The following is a 22,958-nucleotide window of genomic DNA, read 5'->3' on the forward strand; positions in this document are numbered from 1 at the left end:
CCCCGAGCTCCTGGTCCTAACAACTCTGCCAGGCCCTCATAATAGTAAACACAAACATTGTCAGTCAGTATATGGCTGATTGTCTCTGGCCTGTTTAGTCCCTTCCTCTATGAGCCTAGGAAGAGACTGAGGTCAAGGGGAACATAGACTATAGTTTCCAGTCATGTCTGATCTCCCAGAAGCTCCCAGGTTCCCTATATATGGAGGAATGAGGATGGAGAGGAAGAAAATGACATTTTTAAATTGTCATTTGTGTCAGGAGAGATGGATCCACAGGGCTTATGCTAAGTGAAGACAGATAAGGAGAAAAGTCACATGCTCTCACTCGCATGTGGAAGCTAAAAACACTAGCATAGAAGAGGAGGCAACGGCCACTAGAGACTGGGAGAGGTCAGGAAGGGAAGGTGAAGGCTGGCCGTCACGTGCCACAGCGGTTAGGTGGGAGGGACACACTGATGTTCTGTGTTTAACATTATTACATACTTTGGCGCTAGAAGAGGGCTGAGTGCGTTGGCACAGGCCTGTAATCTACTTGGGAGGTTGAGGCAGGAGGATGACGAGCTTAAAGCCAGCCTGGGTTTAAGTTTAAGAATCCAGTAAGATTCTGTCTTGAAACTGAAGAGCCAGGGCCAGTGAGATGGCCCAGTGAGTAAGGTACTTATCACTCAAGCCTGGTGACCCGGATCCAATTCCTGGAAGTCATGTCAAGGTGGAAAGAGATAACGGACTCCACAAAGTAGTCCTCTTACCTCTACACACACACACACACACACACACACACACACACACACACACACACACACTTGTGTGTGCATACATGCATGTTCTCCTCTCTCCCCCCTTTCACATATACATACACACACTGATAATAAATAAAAAAGTTAAAGATGAGGAGAAGGCTGAGGATACAGCTCAGTGGTGGAATGTTTGCCTAACATACATGCATGGAACCCTAGTTCAGACCCCAGAACTGTGGAAACAACAACAAAAAGAACTACAAAGGAGGAATTCAAAAATTTCTGATGTAGAGAAGTGAACCAATAATTGAGGAAATAGAACTAGAGTTTGTTACATACATTAATGATATCATTAAGCTGTATTCCATAAATAAGATTGTTGTGTCTATTAACATTTTAAAGGAATTTTTTTTTTTGAGACAGGGTCTCATGTAGTCCAGGCTGGCCTATTATCCTTATGGAGCTGAGGCTTGACTTCTGACTTTCTTGCCTCCATCTCCTGAGTGCTGGGATTATAGGTGTGTGCCACCACCATACCCAGTTTTATGCAGGGCTGGGGCTCAAACTCAGGACTTCACACATGCTAGGCACACACTACTGTCCCGAAGAAATGATTTTAATTTCCAAGGGAAATCCCTGATCCCCTTGGTGATATGCTACAGTGCATGCCACACACCCTGTAGCAGGAAACTGCTGTGGCGTTTGTCACAGCCTAGGAGAACATGCATGCCATGATATTACTTGGGGTCCTGCATCTGCTTCCCAAAGCTAGATTTCTGCTTCCTTCCTCCCTGTCTTCAACTGGACTCTTTCCCCTTCAGCTTCCAGGGAATCCATCCAATGAAAGGGAGCTGGAAGGGATTCTGGAGTGGAGCAGGTCCTCCTCCTGAATCTTTCCCCACCTCCGTGGGGACTCTGATCTCACCCACACCATGTTACCAGTCTTTCCTGACACAAACTCCCAAGTTTGAGGTCCCCACATGCACCTTCCCTAGGGCCCTGACTGGCAGGAGGAGAGAGATTAGAGGTATCTGACTATAACTACCTAAAACCTGCATCCAAAGGAGACAAGTCTATCCTGGCACAGCAGTTTCATGGAGAAATGATCCCCTCTCTTGCTTATCCTCGGTTCCAAGTTTTGGGAAATAATGGGAGAGTAGGTTAGGAAGCAAAGGCCCTTTTCTGGAGCCTGGGGGTATGGCAAGGCAGGAGTCAGAACTCAGTCAGGGCTCTGCCGCCCACTGCTGTGTGTTTTCGCTGTCTCTTCTCTCGGGGCTTCTGCGTCACCATAGTTAAGCAGGGGTAATGATCGCAGGTCCCCTGTGGGCGTTTATGATGGAGAGATGAGACAGGGATGGCACACCCAGCGTGTCTGGCAAGCCATCGTGGCTCAGCAGGGGCGTGCTGTTGTGATACAGTAAGCAGCAGCCTGGGCACTAAGTGGGAACTCTCAGCCCCCGTGACAGAGGCTGGTCTGGGGCACAGCCACCGGCCTTCAGCAACAGGGGCTCAGAGACGCAACTCTGGGGACAGCCTGTCTGGTCACTGCTGGTGCAGCACCACACTGAATCGTGGTACCTTGATTTGGTCCTGGGGTGGGAGATGTCCGGCCAGGACCAGTTCCTCGTAGGAGTCCACCTGCACAATAGGAGGGAAAGAAAACAAGGATCTGAGTTCTAGTCCCATCACTGCAGCCAAAAAAAAAAAAGGGGGGACAAAAATATTAAAATAAAAATTGCAATGCATATTTACTGAGGAATTAGAGTAACCTGAAATAGAGAAATTTCTATAACTGAATTATGGCATGTCACTTATATAATATGTAAAATATAAAATATAATATGAGCTACATATACTGTAGCTTTTTTTTACATAAAATGTAAAAGGAATAAGTGAAATTAATTTTAGTAATATATATTTTTATTTTAAATTACATGTATTATGTGTGTACACGTACATGCACATGCATGGATGGGCAGACTCACACATGCCATGTGCGTATACATACCATGTTGTGCCCGTGGAGGTTAGAGGACAACTTTTAGGAGTCGGGTCTTTCCTTCTACAGTGTGTGTGTGTGTGTGTGTGTGTGTGTGTGTGTGTGTGTGTGTGTGTCCCCGTCCGTCCTGGGGTTCAAACTGGGGTCACTGGTAGTAAGCCCCCTTTCCTGCTGAGCCATCTTGCTGGCCCTTGATATATTTTATTTTATCACAAATATCATTTTGATATGTAATCAATAAAAAAAAATTTACGAATGAGCCCAGTGAGAGATTTTTGTTATTGTCATTTTTAAAGACAGGGTCTCACTCAGTACCCTAAGCTGGTCTTGAACCCACAGCGACCTGCCTGTCCCAGCCTCTCCAGCTGAGCTACCAGCCTGTGAGACAGCTGAGTGCCGCTTTGAGCTCCAGTGTGTTCCACTTCCGTTACATCCTCTCTCAAACCTGTTCCGTGTCAAGCACACAACAGCCCAGTAAGGGCCAGTGGGTCCTCCCAGGCGGGACAGCATGGCTCTGGATGAGACTTCAGCTGTGATCTGCTCAGTGTGACCCGATTGCCAGAGAGAGATGGCATCCCAGAGGGGGGGGCGCAGAACCAAGAACGGTAGCGACGGAACGACACCCAGCTCTACCACGAAGGGCCTGGAAAGCACCAGGGGAACTGCAAGGTGTCAGACATGAAGGAAGGATGGGGCAGCTTGTGTGACATGTCCCAAACCGGAGAACTGCAGAGACACAGGCGGGTGAATGGTTGCTGGGGTGGAAGGGTGGGACAGTCAGGGACTGCTTCCCGGACAGAGTCTTCCTGGGGATGGGAATATTGTAAGATGGACCTTGATGGCTGCAGGATGGGGACACAGGAAAACACGTGAGCCAAGTGTGTGATATGTGCGCCAGACCTCAATAAAGCTGCTGCCCTACCCCAAGCCCCCCAAAGGCAAAGAAAAGAATGGTGGTGGTGGTGTAAGAAATTGGTTTTCTGGACAAGGCAATGTAATGATTGGGTTTCTGTTTACGTAATGGAGAGCAGGAAGCCTCAAGCCCGAGGTGGGATTCTGGCTGGGGCTCAGGGCCCAACGGAACATCTTTTTTACTGGCTTTGAGCTAGCTTACTTTATTTTTCTCTATGTGGACTTCCCCTCTGCCCCAGCGCCCCCACTTCCGTTTTCATAGTGTGGTTAGGGCGTTGTGTCTTCATGAGCCTCTTTAGACACCTTTGGAACAAGGCCAAGTGTGAAGATCGACAAAGACCTGCAGACAACTCTGAGATGCACTGTTGGCTGAAAAACCTTAAGAGGTAGCAGGGTTGACTTCAGTAACAACAAATGAAGAAGGGGCAGCTTCTCATGGAGAGGAAAAGGTCGGGTGGAAGTCAGAGAGAGCAGAGGGCCTCCCTGTGGACAACAATGGGGCACCTCCACGCCCAATTGGAGGGGCTGTGACAGCAGACGGTTGCTGATCAATACATAGGTCCAACCTTATCCTGAGTGACTGGGGGGGGGGGGGGGGGGGGGGGGGCGCGCGGCAGCTGGATCACGTGATGCCTGAGGGCAATGGGATGGTCAAGTTCCTGGAAGGCTGAGTTAGACCAGGAGGAGGTAGAGCAGAGACATCTGGGGCTGGGGGAAGCATCTCTCACACACATAGAGGCCCCACGGGATGAGGCGTTTCATGGGGTGAAACCGGGGTTCACTCACCTTGGCTAGGAGCCGGCTGGCCTGAGAGGTCAGTGCCTGGGTCTGTTCTCTGGCGGGCTGGTCTGTGGCAACGCCCTGGCTCTGAGGAAGCCGCCCTGGGGTGGCCATGCTGGGGGACGAGGAGGGACTCAGGTCTGCTCGTGGGGACGGCCACCCTGGAATACACAGCCGCTGAACCCTGAGGCTGAGGACAGTTCCCCAGTCCACTGAGGCTGAAGGCCTGAGGCCCATTCAGACCACCATATCATCAAGCTATAGCCTGGCCCCTTCTGGCTACCTTCACATTAGCCCAGGAAGAGGGCGGGCCACTACCCTGCTCCACTACCAGAGAAAAACGAGGCACAGATCTACCCGAGATGAAAGCTGAGAGGGGGTGGGGCCTGGGGTGTGGACTCTAATTCAGGGAGAAACAGGTTTGAATCCTGGCCCTTTCCTTTCCAAGCTGTGTGATTCTGGCATGCCTTTGCCTCCCTGAGCCCCAAGTCTCCCAACTATCTCATGGGGTTATAATAAAAGGTGTGTTCCTTACCAGCTCTGTGTGGAGATTAACTGAAGCCATATGTGTCCACGTTAGGGCTTACACAAGAGGCCAGAGGACTTAGGCAAGGGTCTACCCAGCTGTTTAGCTTGATCAAGTCAGTTGGCCCAGAGAGGGCCTTGGCACTCTATTCCCCTGACTCTAAGCCAGTGTCACCCCAGGGTGGACCAAATGTCCTGGGGCAGAGTCATGAGCAGGAGGATGCTAAAAGCCTGGCTCCTTCCCCAACTCACCTGTGGCCTCAGAAGCCTGTGGATTCTGCGCAGGACCAGGCCACCACTCTGCTGATCTGGGTTGTGGGATAGAGAAGGACAAGACCTTGCTTCCTTGTGGCATTGACCCAGAGCAGATGCTCTGCCTGGGCTGGGGCGGGTCTGAATACAGGTGTACCTGAGGAAGAGGGGGGCAGGGAGGGGAGGAGTCAGGTGGGGGCAAGAACACTGGAAAGAGGCCACAATGCATCTGTCATCTAGGCTCCATCCATCTTCCAAGCAGGAACCCCATACTTGCCCTGGGAATCATGAACACCACTTTTCAGTGGCGCCCACACAGGGCAGAGGACTTACAAGCCCCTTCCTAGTCTCTTTACCGAGGTCCTGGAGGGGAGGCAGGCAGGGACTGCTTTCCCCATTTTCCTTGCTTTTCCTTTCTTTGTTTCCTTTTTATTTATTCTTTTTCTCATACAATACACCCTGACTGCAGCCTCCCCTTGCCCCACCCCTCCCAGTCCCCACCACCTCCTCTGGCCTCCAGATCCACTGCTCCTCCGTTTCCCTTCAGAAAAGAGGATGTCAACCGAGCATGGCCTAACAAGATGCAGTAAGACTAGGCTAGGCGCAAACCCTCATGTCAAGGCTGGATGAGGCAACCCAGTTGAAGGAAAAAGGGTCCCAAGAGCAGGCAAAACAGTCTGAGACACCCTCACTCCCACTGTTAGGAGGCCCACAAAACCCCAAGCTAAACAATCACAACACATATGCAGAGAACCTAGAGCAGACCCATGCAGGCTCCGAGATTGCCACTTCAGTCTCTGAGAGGCCCTATGAGCCCTGAGACTCTGAGAAGTTAAGTCCCACAAAATCACCAGCTAAGTACCTGGACAAGATCACAATGCCACTTTGACCCCAGAGCCTACGGCTTTACACTGGTAACAATAATTGTTACTAAAAGTATTTATTATATGTGTCCAATACATATACAATAATCACTAGCATTTTAATGAAAATTTTCAACAATAACACTGATAATAATAAATAGTAGTAAATAGCTGTTTGAATGAAAGAAGAAATGCCATGCACAGAGGGATCCTTCTAGGAGCTGTGCTCTGACAGTGTAGATGGTGTGGGAAGTGTGTAGGGAGGCAGCTGACCGGGCTCCAATCACATTGGAGCTCAGCAAGAGAGAAGCCAGGTTACAGGCAGGGGTGTGAAACAGAGTTGGGGAGCCAGGGTTTGCTTCTGTACACGGGGGTGTGCTGGCGGAAACGGCAGCTGCCATGACGCACCACCAATGGCAGCCGAGCTGGGCCGCCCTGCCTGAGGCGGTGGAAGCCACATCTGAAAACACTCCGTCTGCCTAACTGTGGCTTAATATGTGTGCTCCAAAGCCAGGCGCAGATCCAGGCTCTGTTACGGTAGACCTCCGCCGAGTTCTAGAGTGGACGGTACGGCTGGCTTCTCACGCACGGAGTCGGTACTCGGGAAACAGCCCTGGGCCCCTGCATATTCGGTGTTGTCACCACGGTGACTTGGGAGAGAGTGTCCCCATGGTCTCAGATCTGAGCACTTGGTCCCAGTTGGTGGCTTTTTGGGTAGGACCAGGAGTTGCAGCCTTGCTAGAGGAAGCGTGTCACTGGGGCAAGCCGTGAGGTCTCAAGCGCCACAGCGTTCTCAGTCTGCTCTCTCTGCTTGCAGCTCAGAGGTGACTGCTCAGCTGGCAACCCCGACTGCCTGCCACGCTTCTCCACTGTGATAGTGACAGACTCTGGTCCCTCTTGAGCCATAAACCCAAGTCAACCCTTCCTTCTGTAAGTTGGCTGGTCATGGTATCTTATCACAGCAACAGACAAGTAATACGGCCACCACCATCTCCACCATCTCCACCACCACCACCATTATCACTATTATCACCACCATCTCCACCATCACCATCACCACCATCATCACCACCATCACCACCACCATCATCACCACCATCTCCACCATCATCACCATTATCACTATCATTACCACCATCTCCATCATCACCATCTCCATCATCACCATCATCACCATTATCACTATCATTACCACCATCTCCATCATCACCATCACCACCATCACCATCACTGCCATCATCACTATCCTTACCATTATTATCATCTCCACCATCTTTACCATCATCAATCAATATCATCATCACCACTATTATCACCATCACCACCATCATCTTCACCATCATTTTAACTTCCACCATCACTCCCCTGTCTCAGCATCCTCCTTATCCTTATGTGTCTATGGTGACCACAAACGGGCCAGGGAAAAAGCCCCACTCCCACGATGCCTTGGCACCTCTTTAAGAGCTCAGTGGGCCCTCTGCCACTCTGCCACCCCAGGCCCAGGACCAAGCCGCTGGAGACGGGTCTGGTCAGACAGGAAGCCCCTCTGCTGTTCTTGGGGGGCCCTCCCTGCCTCCCCCTCCTTCAGACAAGCCTCCCTAGCGGAGAACAAAGCTGGATTTTCATAATCCTCTGTGCCATCTGCTCAGCTCTGCCTGTGCGTGGGGGCTGCCCACATTGCACCCCTTTCTTCCTGAGGTGACCCAAATCCCCGGGGAGGCCCCGCCCCTTGAATTTCCTGCCCACCCGTGCCAAGGCCCGCCACCCCTGGGGAGCAAGGTGAACCTGGCAGTTTCCAGATCCAGAGGATGAAAACAAGGGAGGCAGAGCCCCGGGCCTGCCCAGCTGTCCAGAGGAAGTGGGGACCAGGGAGGGGGCTTAGCAGCTGCTGAGCTGCGTGGGCCTGTCCCCATCATGACCTACCTTCCTAGACACGGTAGACCCTGGGGTGCAGCCCTCAGGACTCTGTGCTGAGTGGACCAGGGAGTGTGGGAAACATGGGGTTAAAACAAATGAGTATTCTGGGCACAGATGGGGTCTCGAGCCTTTAAAATGGTAATGAGCTTCATGAATGGGGCGAGAGGGGAGGGGCCGGAGTGCTTCAGCTCCTCCTCTGAGCACAGAAGCTCCCCCACCTCCCCGCACTGCATCCCATCCCATCCCCATCCCATCCGGAGTGGCAGCAGAACGAGGAGGTACCAACAGGACAGCAAGTGGTGACACCATCACAGACTCGAGTCGGCACGGAGAAGAAAGCTCACCCAGGACTCCTAACTCTTCTGGCCCCCTATCGCATGCTCCCCAGGCCCTGGTTCCATAGATGCTCCAAGGTCTAGCCTTGGCTTTCCCCGGCCAGCTTTTCTGGCTGCAAATTCAGGAAGTGTTGGCTTGGTTTTGGCAGAGTAAGTGGGGTCCCCTAGCTCTGGCACCACTGTGTTGTGTGAACTTGGACAGGTGGCTTAACCCGGGCCCAGTTGTGAATGACTTAAGACAGCAGTCAACAGAATCCCTGATGGCTGGTCCTATCTTCTGGACTGTCTGTCTACAGGCCTGTCCCCCACACCATGCCAGGGCCTGGGCTGCCCAGACCTGAGGAAATGACACCATCTGGCATGCGCAGATCAGGGGGCATTCCATCTTTGTGTTTCACACATGCTGTGGGGGCATTCCCGGCTTGGCCTTGTGTCTTCAAGGGGAGGGAACCAAAGGGGACACCCTTCGTCTGAGCCTGGACTCTGATTCAGACCAATGTCGGTCTCTGTTCCATTTTGGACTGTGGTTCCCAGTTACTCACCACAGAAATAGCCTAGCTATCAGGGTAAATTCCAGCCTGGTTCCCTCTTCGGTGAGCCTAGCCTCTCCTGCATTACCATGGCCTCAGAGTGGAAGGGTTGGGCGGGTCCTGGGGAAGTCGTGTTCGCAGACCCTCCTGAGAGCCAGGACCCCTCACCCAGGTGCCCTGAAGTGGGCTTTGAGCAGGATACTTTCTGGTAGAGAACACGGGGCTGAGACGTGAGGCATCTGTGGGCCCTGGACCCCTGCTCTCCTCTTCCGGCTGGGGCCATGAGCTGTGCCCCACCACTCCCAGGGCTGCCGTGAGGCTGGGGTGAAGGGAATTACAGGCCGTTTTCAGTGCAATCACCTGAACAGAACTCACTCTTCTCTTGGGCCGAAGAGTTATCTTTCCAGAGAGCAGCTGAGGGTGGCTGGTGCTGAACCGTTCAGCCTCTCCTACAGTTTACCCTGACTCAGAATCCTTGTCTGCAGCCCTCCTCAGCCCTGTTCCTGACACTCCCGCTCACTACTTGGAGCTCTGGGGCACCTAAAGATATCAGTGGGGCCTGTTGCCTTCCAGAAGGTCTGATCTCAATCCCCCACCAGTGCCGTAACCCAACAGGTGTGTCCAGGAGACCAGGTGGGAAGAGTCCCGCCTGTACCAGGCAGGGCCACAGGTGTAGGGACAGAGAACTCTGGTCCTCCAACAGGCCCTGTTGTCCTTCTTGCTGTGGTTGCCTTCACAGCAAGTTCCCCAGAAGTGAATGAAGACATGAAGTCAGCACTTGACGGGGGACCTGAGTGGGGGACATTCTGCAGGAAAGTGGGGTACTCTCCTTCTAGGGGGACAACCAGAGCAGGAGAGGGCCTACATCTTTGTCTCACAGCTGTCCTGCCTGCTCTATGCTGCCTGTTTGAGTCAACAGGCGTGTGTGGGGAAAGTAGGAAGCCAAAGGGGCCACGATTGGCCCACTTCCTGCCTCACCCCAGGAAAGAGGAAGGTCCCCATTCGGGTTCTCAGCCTCCGCCGGAGACAGGTCAGGGTAGGAGGTATGCTGCCTAGTTCTCAGTGTCCCTTCAGGACACTCCACCTGCCACACAAGGGGTGCTCAGTTCCTGTTGGATACAGGAGGAGGGTTTGTGTGTGGGGGGGTACGCAGACATGGGAGAACGGTGAAAGTGTGATTCAGGAAGAATGGGGCACCAAAGATTGAGCAGAAAGTCTGGGCTACAGCCTTGAGCTTAGAGCAGCATGGCAATCTTCCTGAAAGTCACCCAGCTGGCTAGGAATGGGGTTAGGAGTCAGCCTAGGTAGCCATACCCCAAAGTTACAGAGAAGGAGACAGCTTCTGGTGACATTCCTGAGTACCCCAGTCTCCATCACTCAAAGACACTAACTGAGAGAGAGAGAGAGAGCCCAGGGATGGCTAAGTTATGCTAAGGTCACCTAAAGGCCTAGTGGTAGTTCAAGGACTAGGATTCTTCAATACAAAGTCTCAAGATGCAAGAGCCGATGGCCTTTCTCTAAGACTCTAGGGTAGGCCATCTCCCTAAGGAGCCCAGCTCTTGGCTCCACCCACCCATCTCAGCCCATTCCTGCCAGTACCTTGGCCCCGAGGCGAAGCTGGTCGATAGTGTTCTCAGCCTCTGCGTACTTGGTGAGGAGCTTGTGATAGTCCTCCTGTAGGGAAAAGATGCAGTCACCCCAGGCCACACATGCATGAGGACCTGGTTCCCATCCCCAAAACCCAAGTAAAAATGCCAGGTGTGGTGGCACACATTTGGGGAGGCAGAACCAGGGGGATCTTTGGAACTATCTGGCCAGCCAGCCTAGCTGAATTGGTGAATACTAGGTAAAAGTTAAGACTTTATCTAAAAAAAAAAAAAACCCAAAAAACAAACAAACAAACAAAAAACAAGTAAGGTGGAGAACCTAGGCAGATGCCCAAGGCTGACTGCTGGCTTCTGTATGCAAGTATCTACACATGCATCCACACATGCATCCACACATGCATCCACACATACTTGAACATGTGCATAAGCACACACAAAGGACAGAAAAATAATTAAAAATGATAGTTCTTATCTACTCAGGATCACTGGCCTTACACAAAACTCTAGTTTTATTAACTCAGTAACTCACAGCAGGGGAAAAAAAAAAAAAAAACAAAGCAGATGCCATTGGTTGCCTGTGATGCAAGAGACTCTCATGAAAATAAGTCATTGTTATAAAAGGTCAGATTCAGGGCTGGGGTGATGGCTCAGTGCGAGCATGAGGAACTGAGTTTGGATCGCCAGCACCTGCATTAAAAAGTCAAGCATGAACCTGGGCATGATGGCTCATGTCTTTAATCCTAGCACTAGAGAGGCAGAGGCAGGAGGATCTCTGTGAGTTCCAGGAAAGCCTGGTCTACAATAGGGAGTTCCAGGACAGTCAGAGCTATGTAAAGAGAGCTTGTCTCAAAAAAACAAAAACAAACCAAGCCAAGTGTGGTGATGCATGCCTGTAGCTCCAGGACTTGAGAGAGGAGACAGGAGAATCCATGGGCTTGCTGGCCTGCCAACCTGACTGAATTGTGAGCTCCCGGCACAACGAAATATGGTCCCCAGCACTGATCATACCAATGGTCAGGGTGGTCAGGGTAAAGGGAGGGCATGAAAGGTCCCCTGAGATAGGCCATGTGCCTCAACAGGGTGCAAAATGCGGATGACTACAGGGAAGGCCTGACTCCACAACAGTCATCTACAAAGAAGAGGTCCGAGGAGGAAAGACAGACAGACAGAAGAGATTCGGAAAGGAGTGCAGGAAGAGCTGCAGAGACTTGAAAGGCACATGGGCCAAGTGCCACCTACGAGCCTTGTCTGACGCCAGCAGATGGAAAGATCAAGCCACTGCTAAGTGCAGAGGGGACCTGTTTCTGCCTCTGCATGCGACCCTGTGGGTCAAGTTCTTAGAGTTAAACACAGACAATAAAATACAGAGTGACCGGGCACCTGGAATTTTGCTTAGTTCAGGAGGGGTTGTGGGGGTCGGGGAAGAAGTTGGGCATGGATGGAAAAGGATCCTGGGAGCTGCTTCAGGTGGATGTTGCAGGGCAGGGGAAGGGTGTCCACCAGACTGTTTTCCTTCCAGATGTTATGGTTTTTGGTATAGCAGTGACTGAAGGAGGCATGGGCACGCTCACTGCTCTGCTGCTTTGAGATGGGGTCTCCAGTCCAAGCTAGCACAGAACTTGCTATTGCTGTGTAGCTAAGGATGGCCTCGAACATCTGACCCCCTGCTTCTACTTCGTGGACTGCTAGGGTTATAGACATGTACCACCATAACCACTTAGGGGGTGCTGGGGATTGGTGCTAGGGCTTCATGCAGGAGAGGCAAGCACTGCACAGCGACTGAGTCACACCCCCAATCCTCTACTGCCCTTCTTTGAGCAAAGGCCAGGGTCTATTTTTGGCATGGGGATAGCTCTACCTCCACCAGCAGGGGCTCCAGCCCAGAGCTTCCTTACTCCAACAAGGAGCCTGGGTGACACACAGGGACAAGTGTCTTGCTTACCTGCAGTTGATGGACCAGCTCAGTGGCTTGTTCAGGTGTCTGGAACTCCTGGGGTACCCTGGTGACAGGGTGGGTAAGAGAAGGGTCGTTGGCCAGGGATCCCTCTCCGCCGCTCAGCAGGACATCTCGAACAATCTCAGCTGGCGACTTGAAGATTAGGGGTCTGGTAGGGCCTTGTTGTCTGTTGTGGCCTCTGGACTTGGGGGGTCGGTAGTTCTCATCTTTGGGAAACTTCACCCGGGGTCCCACCTTGGAGAAGTCAGGGAGTGGGTAGTTCAGGCGCCCCCGGCCATACTTGGGGGCATCTGAAGAAGACTGGCCAGCCAGAGTGCCTCCCCGATTGCGCTGAGACGCAACTTTCTTTACCGCCCCAAGCCGAGAGCTCATGGGGCTGAGAGAGCCGGTAAACCGTGAGGGCAGTGGCTTCGGTGACGTCTTAGTTCTCTTCCAGGTTTGGTCCTCAGGCTGAGAGCTGGGCAGGCCGGTGGTTTCTGGCCCCCATGTGCCTGCAGAGCACTGAGGATTCTGGGCTGGTGCTGCCAAGGAGTCCCGGAATTCTGTGGGTGTTGCCGGAGCAACGCCATCTCCGTTTCTGTCATCGGGCTGTGGGAGGCTGTGGTGTGGCAGGGCTTCGGCCAGCGCGGCAGGCTGGGGGACATCGGTGTCTCCTTCCCAGGTAGAATCAAGGCTGTCACTAGGTTGACCGAGACTCACAGTCCCACTGCTCCAGGACTTTGCAGGGCTGTGTTCAACAGATGGATGGGCTGTGGAGTGTTCAGAAGGTCTGTGTTTACTGCCTTGTTTGACAGAGGTCACCCAGCCTCCGGCTGGTCCCTGCTTCAGAGCCGCAGGGCTGGAATCTCCCGGGTCTTCACACTCCAGCTCCGTGCAGCTTTCTTCAGCTAACTCCACCTCAGGGCTTCCAGGGGCCTCATCCAGTTCCTCTTCGGACAGGTCCAGCTGCTGATTGTGCCTGGAGAGCCAGGGCAGAGGCAAGGTGGAACCCTCTGGGCTGCTCACATCATCAGCTTCAGTCTCTGGAAAGACAGGTCATTCATTGCTGAGCATGTCTTAGGTCTGTAATGCCACCTGAGTCACTTCAGGACCTCATGATGTGTGGATGGCAAGAACCTAGACACATCCCACGCAGCCAGGTACTTGTGTGACTCTTCCCCTGGTCACCTCAAAGGTCCTCCAAACTCAAGCCTTTGCTTCAGTCTCCCCAAGTATGTCCCATTTCCACAAATGGCAACACCATCCCATATAGTTGTGTAAGGCAGAGCCTGGAGGCATCTTGGTCATCTCCCTCTCCTTAGTCCCTGATCCAGACCCATTTACCTCCTCTTACAGAGATCTCTGCAGACTCCTGCCCCATAACTATACTTAAACTAATGTCTTCTTATGCTTGGATGAATGCAGTAACCACTTAACCACTCCCTCCTCAGCCCTGTCCCACAACCTGGAATCACATCACTTCTCCCTATTGTTCTCAGCACAAAGCAGAGCCTTCTCTGTGGTCCTGGGGTCTCTGCTGTACCAACACCCATAACCCCACTGACGGACCCTGAAAAGTACTGTGCTTGTGTTCATCCTCCGCCAGGGTCCTGTCTCCTTCCTGTATCTTGTGAGCTATTGGTTCTTCGGGCTGCATCTCAAGCTTGACCTTACCAGGGAAGTTCTGAAGCTCCCAGATAAGGTCCAACTCTCCCTCTGCAGACTCTCATAGACCTGGAGCCCTCTGCATCAAACTCCTGTTGTTCAGTTTGGGGATTATTTTGTTAACACAGGTTGCCAGAACTCTGCAAGCTTCCTGAGGACAAGGGCATTGATTGCTTTTATGCTCTACTGCATTTGAAGAGCAGGTACTCAACACTGTTTCTCGATGGAGTAGAAAGAAGGGGAAAGATAAAGGGTGCACAGCTTCCAAAAAATAGCTGTTGTAATTATTATGTAGTAGATACAACATTTACCTAACCATCCATCCATTCTTTCACCCATCCATTCATTCATCCATCTGCTTGCACCCCAGCCATCACTTATCATTGTATACATAATCCACCCACCACCCATCTATCCTTTCAAGCATCCACCTATCTAAGGACCTGCTTACCCATCCATCCATCCATCCATCCATCCATCCATCCATCCATCCATCCATCCATCCATCCATGCACCCATCCATTCATCCATGCACCCATCCATTCATCTACCTATCCATAAATCTATTCATCCTTTCACACATCTATCCACCTACCCATCCTTCAAGGCATTCATCCATCACCCATCCATCACCCATCCATCCCGCAGGCAGCCATGTTAACTGAGTATCTAGTCTGCTCTGTCTGTGATAGATCCAGCTTTTCATGAGGAACACTGGGTAATACAGCACAGACTGCTCTGAATGGAGGTGCCTTTGTCATAACCCCTGTATGGCTTGCTGTTTCATAGTGTTCTTCCCCCTAACTCTTTTTTTTTTTTTTTGGTTTTTTTTTTTTTTTTTTTTTTTGGTTTTTTCGAGACAGGGTTTCTCTGTGTAGCATTGGAGCCTGTCCTGGATCTCACTCTGTAGACCAGGCTGGCCTCGAACTCACAGAGATCTGCCTGGCTCTGCCTCCTGAGTGCTGGAATTAAAGGCGTGCGCCATCACCGCCCAGCCTTCCCCCTAACTCTTGACACTGCATATCTCCTGGCTACTTAAAACCAGATTCACCCAGCCACTCTATTTACAGCAACACACCCAAAGATGGTAAGTGACTGGCCAACAACTCACGCTGTGTTTCAGAGCAGTCCTGGACCTGGAACTCAAGCAAGGGTCTACCACCAGGGGTCATGCAGAAACTGCACTCTCTAGGCTCTTCTGATCCCTGCCTGGGGACCATGCAGAAGTCACTGCACCCTGGTAGTCTAATTTAAACTTGGGGCTTGTTCCTCTTGTCTGCAGAGAGCTGAAGTAGAGGAAAGGAAGTAGCTGTTACATCATACCAAGTAGCTCGGAGGAAGAGGCACCTCTGCCTATGGCTTTAAACATCTCAGTCTCCAGTCCCTCAGAAAGGATTCATCTCAAAAATACACTTTTTTTTGTTCAGCCTTAGAGCATTTGCATGGCTTATAGAAGGCTTAAGGTTCAATGTCTAGTAACACACACACACACACACACACACACACACACACACACACACAAAATAAAGACATAAAAGCAAGAAAACAGCTGTGGCAGGCATGAAACACTTAGGGTAATGGTACCAGTGGTTTCTCTGTGGTCCGAGGGTTCTACTGATTTAAGGGAATCAAATGCCGGCACATCCTATTCATAATCCAATAGAGGAGCCACTACGCATCAAGACATTCCTGTTCCTAATGGTGTCATCATGCCCATTTCATAGGTGGGGAAACCAAGGCTAAAGTGGAGAGTGGACTTGCATGGAAGAAGCTGAGAAGTCCCTCCAAGCTGGCCTCCTGGCAATGGGAGCAGAGCCATTGGAGCAGATGAAGAATGTCAACATCCCCTCTGCTGACTGGGGTTCCGAAGAATCCTTAGAATAAGCCTAAGCCCTGAGCTGAGCAATTCAAGTTACCAGAGACAGGATGGTGGAAGTATGCAAAGAGGGCTGGATGCCATTCTCCTCTGTGCTATTCACCACAGCACAAACCAGAGGCTGGATCCTGCAGGGCAGGAGAGGCTGGCCCAAAGGATTATGGGAGAGCCCTATTCCATGCAGGTAGGTCTTAGGAGGGACTTGTGGAAGAATGTTGGAATAATAGGGAAAAGATTCCTAGCTACTGAGATAACAACAAAGCAAGCGACAATGGTGTATTCCAAAACATATTTGCATATTCATATAAATATTTGCATCCTGGAAAGCAGTCTCACCTGGGGAGGGGTTGGATAATGAGCAGTTTTTAAATTTACCTCTTATTTGCTTACATTTTCCAAAATGCACAGTATTATTGTGCAATTTAAATACTGAAGGATAGAATTTAATTAAGGGTTGTAAAGATACCCCTGCTTCCTTGCCTATTCTAGAAGGTGGGCTCTTTGGGGGAACAGATTACCACTGCAGGCTAGAGGAGTTCACCTCACCTTCTCCAGAAGACTCTTCAGACTCCTGCCTGTCTGGGTCCCACTCCAGGGGTGGTGGCGGGTGCTCCTGTGCCCGGCGGAAGTCCTCCAGGAGCTCGGGGCTGGTGGCTTCAGGGAGGGACTGCTCATTGCCCCAGCCTTGGTCGCTGCTTCCATCTGCATCTTGCTCCTCAGCCCAAGCCCAGCGCCGCCTGCGGGGCCCTTGCCCCAGGCCTGGCCCAGCCCAGTGTGCCTCTGTCCCTGAGCTGGCCATGGGGCTTGGCCTAGCTTCACCTGGGCCACTTCATCTTCGGGGACTGAGCTGCAGCTGGGGGTCCAAGTCACAGGTGGCTCCTCTCAGCTCCAGCCATCTTGCCTGGGGCCTATTGGGTACAACCAATGGATAACATCAATCCTCGGGGCCTTCCACCATCCAGCCAGCAATTTACCAGCAGGATCCCCAGAGGCAGGTAGCCCTCCGCTGTGTGACCCTGGGTGACTCGCTGTCCGCATTTGTCATCAATGAGGTGAGGATTCCTCTTCCTCTAGGACATAGGGTAACAAGCTAGCGGTCAGAACACTGTGCACGTGTCCCCTAAATGCCAGCGACTGTCACCGCACACCTCACCCTCTCTGTCTGCAGGCACTAGGCAGGGACCCTCCTCACAGCACTGACTGCCCAAGGGAGGACATGCACAGATTAGCAAGCAGCAACTGTCCAGGTGAGGACTGATAGATGCCCTGCTCACATCACCCCAAGCTCAGGAAGCCAAGGAAGGCACCATGAGGTTTCCTTGAATCCAGGTTGAAAGCAGGCAGTGGTGGGCCGATTCCAGTGCCCCAACTAACTGAAAGCAGGCATGCACGCAAACAAGGCTCCACACATGTCCCAGCAACCCCACTCACGACACCCGGGCATCCATCCATCTGCATGGAGAAACAATTTGTGGTCTCTACATACAGCAGAGTATATTATTCGGCTGCCGAAAGGGATGGGAATTACAGCAGAGAAAGGAATGAAGTCCCATCATGTGTGACGATGTAGATAAACCACTGAAGGGCTATGCTGTGAAAAAACCCGACACAAGAATTCTGTGTGTCTGAGTCCGAGGGTTGCAGTGTGCAGACACACAGGTGAGTCCAGAAAGGGAGGGGGCCATGTGATGCCTGCCACAGTGATGCTGGGGAGGGGAAAAGGGGGCCCTTGCTGCTCCATGGGTGTAGGGCTTCCTTGAAGGGTGAGGGAAATGTTCTGGAAGTAGAAGAGACACGATGCAACCCTGTGGCTACGCTAGGTGCTGCCGAGTGGTCGTTTCACGTTATATGAATTTCGCGTCAAAAAGAGAAACTAGAACTCTGTAGGCCAGGGGTGCTGGGAGTATAGAGGCTGGACGGCTGACAGCAGGGGCTGCTGGAAGGTGGGAGGCCAAACCCACAAAACCTCTCCTGATGTCTTCAGCAGCTGCACGTGACTCTCAGGCAGAGAGCCCAGCCAAGGGCAGTAGAGAAAGCCCTCTTTATTGCTATGGGATAGTAAACCAAAGTGGACAGCCTGGACAGAGACGGACTGTGGGAGTGGCCCTGGTAGCAGGGGAGGGTGTTCCTCTTCTCCTCCTCATTCTCTCTTCTTCCTTCACACTCTATTTCTAATGCTTTGCTGGTATTTCCTGCGTCATTCACTGTGTTGAGCCCAGGAAACGCAGCCCCAGGATAAAGGCACAGGACCTAGGAGCTGCCGGCCACTCAGTTCTCTAAGAATCCTGGCTGTCCACACTTAGTTTTTGTAACGGTAGGGAAATTGAGGCCCAGAGAGGGAGGGGCCTTGCCCAAAGCAGCACATGGGGTGAAGACCAGGCTGGGGTGGAGGCCAGCCTCTTGGTACCAGCCTGGGCTCTTCCATCCAGGCCAGAATAGTCAGTATAATCAGCCTCTGGAGTTGGGCGGTCAGAGTGGTCCTGGGGATCTTGGACCCTGCCTTCAGTATGCAGTTGGGAAAAGTTATCAGGCGGCTATTTCTAGACTCAGTTCCCCAGAGACCGGGGCTGCGTGGGAAAGGCTGGCTTCACAAAGGCCAGCAGTGACAAGGGCCGACCTTCCGTAGTTGACTCTGGCTTTAGGGATGGGGGCTCAGGGGCTTCTCTGCCCGCCCCTCAGCCAGTCTTCCTCCCTGTCTCAGTTCCTGTAGAACCCCTACATTTACGGACTCTCTCCACCCTGTCCCCACTCTGCCAGGCTGGCTGGAAGCTTGACTGATATCTGCCTTCCCATCTCATTGGTGAGACCAAGGCTCAGAACCGTGACTCAGTCGGGATCACCTGGTCAGTAAGCAGAGGTGACTCAGCAGAGGTCAGTCCCGGCCCAGGGCTCTCTTCGTTGGTTGTGTTTGGTTTTGTAACCACATATCCCCAGCAGTAAAAATCTGCACACCTATACCTCTAGGAATACTTTCATCTGTATATCCGCATAATCAATATACTACATGTAATAGAAGGAATATTTTTAAATGAAGCAGTTGAGGGCTGGAGAGGTGACTCAGCAGCTAAAGGCACTTGCTGCCAAGCCTGAGGACCCGAGTTCAATCTTCCCTGGGACCCACATGATAGGAGAGAACTGACTCTCAAAAGTGCTGTGACCTCTACGTATGTGCTATGGCAACACGTGTGTGAGTGACTAGAAAAATTCTTAAGTTGAGGCTGGGGAGACGGTTCAGCAGGTAAACAGCTGAACGGTTCAGCTGGCTGAACAAGCCTAATGACCTGAGTTCGAATCTCCAGAACCCACATAAGGGCTGGCTGCGGTAATACAAGCACCTGTAATCCTGGCACACCCCTACCAGGAGATGTGAGGCAGAGAGGAGAGAACGCTGAGGGCTCGAAGGCCAGCTAACCTGGCATGTGCAGGAGTGAATGAGAGACCATCTCGAACAAGCCAGAAGGGGAGGCTCGATACTCCAGGTTGCCCTCTGACCTCTGCCACGTGCAGTGCCACATACGGACCGCCCCATTCCCTACAGAGCCTGCACCCCTGCTCAAATCCATGGTGATGGGGGATCTTGACCTTGAGTGTACATGAGAATTCTCTAAGCACTCAATCTATGCCTACAGAATCCTGGCTCAGAGGCCCTGGGACCGGGCCTCGGAATCTTTAAACCAGGACCACAACAAGGCTTCTCCAATCTTCTGGCTCCCAGTGTGGAGGCGTGTGCAGATAGACGGGTGCAACCACATCTTGCCTCCTCCTGATGTCTCTGCAAGGAAAGGCTGTGGAGTGTGGTTTTCTGACGTTTGAAAGGTTATTTTCCCCCCTAATCCACCGCACAGCAGCCTGCCCAATCACAGAGACCTCTGTGTGCAAAAAGAGGAACAGCCTGTTTTCTGCAATGACTCAGTGGCAGAAATCTCACTGTGCTCAGCAGAGCCTGCCCGTCACAGGCAGCAGCGGTTAGGAGCTCCAGTTTTGCACCCACCCCTCAGGTGCCTCAACCTGTGAGCTTTTCTGAGAAAGACTTTAGTCTCTTGTGCAAGCCACAGCTCTCTGTGCCATGGAGCCTGGGACTAACCAGTCGGGTAGTCAATCAACAAACACATATCAATGCCAAACATGTGCCAACCTCGAGTAGTAGGCTGAGCAGCAGGCAAGCAGAACCCAGCTCTGGTGTGACTGCCACCTGAGCATGTGACTGGCTGACAACTCCTCTCTCTACAGGGGAGAAGCGGTCACCCAGCCCAGCCACAGCTGTGCCCATCACCCTGCTCTGGCGAGCACACTGGCATGAGATGCACCAAATCAACTTGGAGGTTCTCATGCCCCGGGATACAGAAAAGCGTAAGCTTGCCAAGATTCTGCCCGTCACGGAGGACGCGATCCCGAAAAGCCACTGAAGGAGGAAGTGTGGGGACAGCTTTAATAGACCAAACACATCTAGGGGAGAATGAGGAAGGCCATCCAGGACAGAGGAACAGCACAGACAAAGGCATGGAGGTCTGAAAATACAGGCTGAACTTCAAGGAGAGCTGAGGGCCTGGCCCCTGAGTGTCACACACAGGCAGCGAGGCCCTGACAGCCGTCACTGGGCAGCAGTGAAAGCTGGTGAACACGCTAGCCGTAGGAACTATGTCCTGACCCGGGAGGGAGAGCCCCTCTATAACTAAGGCCGGCCAAGGGCTGGAACATTGAGCTAAAGGTCCCCACATGCCCCAGAGAAACTGCACCCCACCCCCAGGAAGCACCAAACACTGCTCTTCTGTGCCCTTGCCTCCCCCAACCTGACACCCATACAGCCCTGTCCTCCACGTCCTAACACACTCCAGGGACTCTGTTTAGCTGCTCACTAGGCATTCCCCTCTTCTCCGCTGCTCTACACAAGCAGGGTGTGTGTGTGTGTGTGTGTGTGTGTGTGTGTGTGTGTGTGTGTGTGTGTGTGTAATGGGAGGGGGTTGTTCCTGCCCTGGAAGTCTGAGGACCCTCCCTTGGTATGGCTACACATCCTTCAGCACTCTTGCCCTCAGCAGCCCCATACCATCCAACCAAGGACAGTCAGGGCATCCCTCCCTACCTTAACCTTAGGAAACTGAGGCAGACACCTAATGAGGCCTCACAACCAGGAAGTTCAGATTGAAGAGGAACACCGTGGCTGTTAAACCAAGGCAATCAGACTTGTAGGAGGCAGGAGGATAGCGGAGGAGACCTCCAGATCAAGCTGCTGGGCCCTTCTAAAGGGCTAGGCAGCGGGGCTCCAAAGCAAGTTTGGATCAGAGACAGGGCATTGGCCAGTTAGTCACAAGGAGTAGCTTCTGGCCTGCAGAAAGCAGAGGAGATACCCACAATGGATGTCCCCAGCCTGGCCCTGACTGACTCAAGCAGCCAGGAAGGAAGAGAAAAGGGGCCAGGCTTTTACCGACTCTTATCTTGCCCTACTTTAGGTCCAGACTGGCTTCCTGGCCCCCAGAACATCCAGACTCTGTCCCTGACCTTATGTGGAGAGGGGGGTGTCGTCTCCTGGCCTTCTGCACATCTCCCCGGACCCTTAGCAATCCAAGCACTAACTGGCTGTGAGATGGGCCCACCCTGGGCACAGAGAGGGACCAACACTGGTCTAAGTTCACCAAGGGAACCAAATCAGAGCTGGAGCTGGACACGAGCATCCTGGAGTCCGCTCTGGCCAGGGGGCTGGGCTCCCAGAGCTGGACAGGAGTGGCAGCAGCTGCATGGCTGTGACTTCCTGGCTGGGCTGGGCTGACTGCCAGGCTTGTCCAGGGAGTCTATGACTGGCCCATCCAGAGGGAAGGCGGCCTTCCCTCCGGCCCTCCTCCTGGCTCAGCTCCTTACCTCACTCGGACTACACCACCATCCTGCCGGCCTGGGCTCAGGGGAGCTGCCCACGAGGTCTTTGTTTCAAACCTGGGGAGCCCCCTGCCTCCACAGCACCCTGGACCGCCTCCAGACTGCTCTGCCAGCCAGAACGGCCTCAGCTCACAGTCAAGCATCGCTCCTCACTTCTCCCCGCCCCTGCAGCTGAGGCCTGGCCTTGCCGCCTCCTCCTCACAGGAAGCGCCCAGCCTGATTTCCTACAAGTGTTTGTGAAAAGGAGGGGGTTTGCCGTGCGGAGCTGGCGCCAAGAGCTTAACCCCTTGCTGGGCAACTGTGGGGCTGCACGGACCGGGAAGAGCTCCCAGGAACTACTGAGGCCTTGGGCTTCGGACCTTAGATGCAACCCTGCATGGACTGGCAGGGAGACAGAAGTCCAGAAAAGGCCAGGCGCTTGGCTACGATCACATTGCATGCTGGCCCCGGGAAGGGGAGCCTGCAGCCCCCCTATGGGTCCTCTTCAGCCACCAATGACTTCATCAGATCCTCTCCTCCCATTTTGTAGGTCTCAGTGCAGACCTTAAGGCAGACTCAGACTCAGAGCTCGTTCACGTACAAGTCTCATCATCTCAGGGAGGATTCTGAGATTTCTGTCTTTCCATGTGCTGTCCATACCTGGAGATAGATGCACCTGTAGTGGAACTTTCTAGGTAACCTGGAAGAACTGGAGGATGAGATGAATGCCCCCTGAGGTGGGTTCCCCCTCAGAACCCCAGAGATGAAGTGCCAGCACTTGGGAGGCAGAGCCAGGCGGATCTCCGTGAGTTCGAGGCCAGCCTGGTCTACAAAGCGAGTTCCAGGAAAGGCGCAAAGCTACACAGAGAAACCCTGTCTCGAAAAACCAAACCAAACCAAACCAAAAACAAAAATTATCTTGACAGTCAACCTGAGGCCCCCCAGACCCCCTGGCTACTGTGGAGGAAGTGTAGCAGATGTTGGAGGCACTGCAGGGCACAGACATACCACATCTGGCTCTTCACTCTATAGAGGAGTGTGTAGGCTTTCAGGTGTGCCTGAGGCAAAGCGTGAGAGACAGGCTGGTGACCCACGTCCCAGCTGCTTCCGGTGTTTCTGAGTCTGAGGACTTATGGAACCAGGCAGGTTCTGAGCACCAGCAGTTTCGGGTCCCAGA

The 22,958-nt window shown here is 52.7% G+C and overlaps 1 protein-coding gene across 4 annotated transcripts in view; it reads right to left on the reverse strand.

Moving 5' to 3' along the window:
* Positions 1-22,958, reverse strand: part of Akna (AT-hook transcription factor) — a 46,979-nt gene that overhangs the window by 16,456 nt on the left and 7,565 nt on the right. For 2 of the 4 annotated variants that reach the window (XM_037202656.1, XM_037202657.1), the window contains exons 2-7: positions 16,481-16,842; positions 12,400-13,436; positions 10,450-10,524; positions 5,206-5,362; positions 4,435-4,589; positions 2,316-2,375 (exon numbers count right to left, since the gene is read on the reverse strand). In XM_037202656.1, the coding sequence (XP_037058551.1) occupies positions 2,316-2,375; positions 4,435-4,589; positions 5,206-5,362; positions 10,450-10,524; positions 12,400-13,436; positions 16,481-16,733 (1,737 nt within the window). In that variant the 5' untranslated portion in view covers positions 16,734-16,842. Of the gene's footprint in view, positions 1-2,315; positions 2,376-4,434; positions 4,590-5,205; positions 5,363-10,449; positions 10,525-12,399; positions 13,437-15,169; positions 15,345-16,480; positions 16,843-21,787; positions 21,983-22,958 lie in introns of those variants that run through there. The other 2 variants (XM_028892654.2, XM_037202658.1) reach the window with 2 other exon arrangements.

The sequence above is a fragment of the Peromyscus leucopus genome, chromosome 2 (assembly GCF_004664715.2).
Source record: "Peromyscus leucopus breed LL Stock chromosome 2, UCI_PerLeu_2.1, whole genome shotgun sequence".
Taxonomy (NCBI): domain Eukaryota; kingdom Metazoa; phylum Chordata; class Mammalia; order Rodentia; family Cricetidae; genus Peromyscus; species Peromyscus leucopus.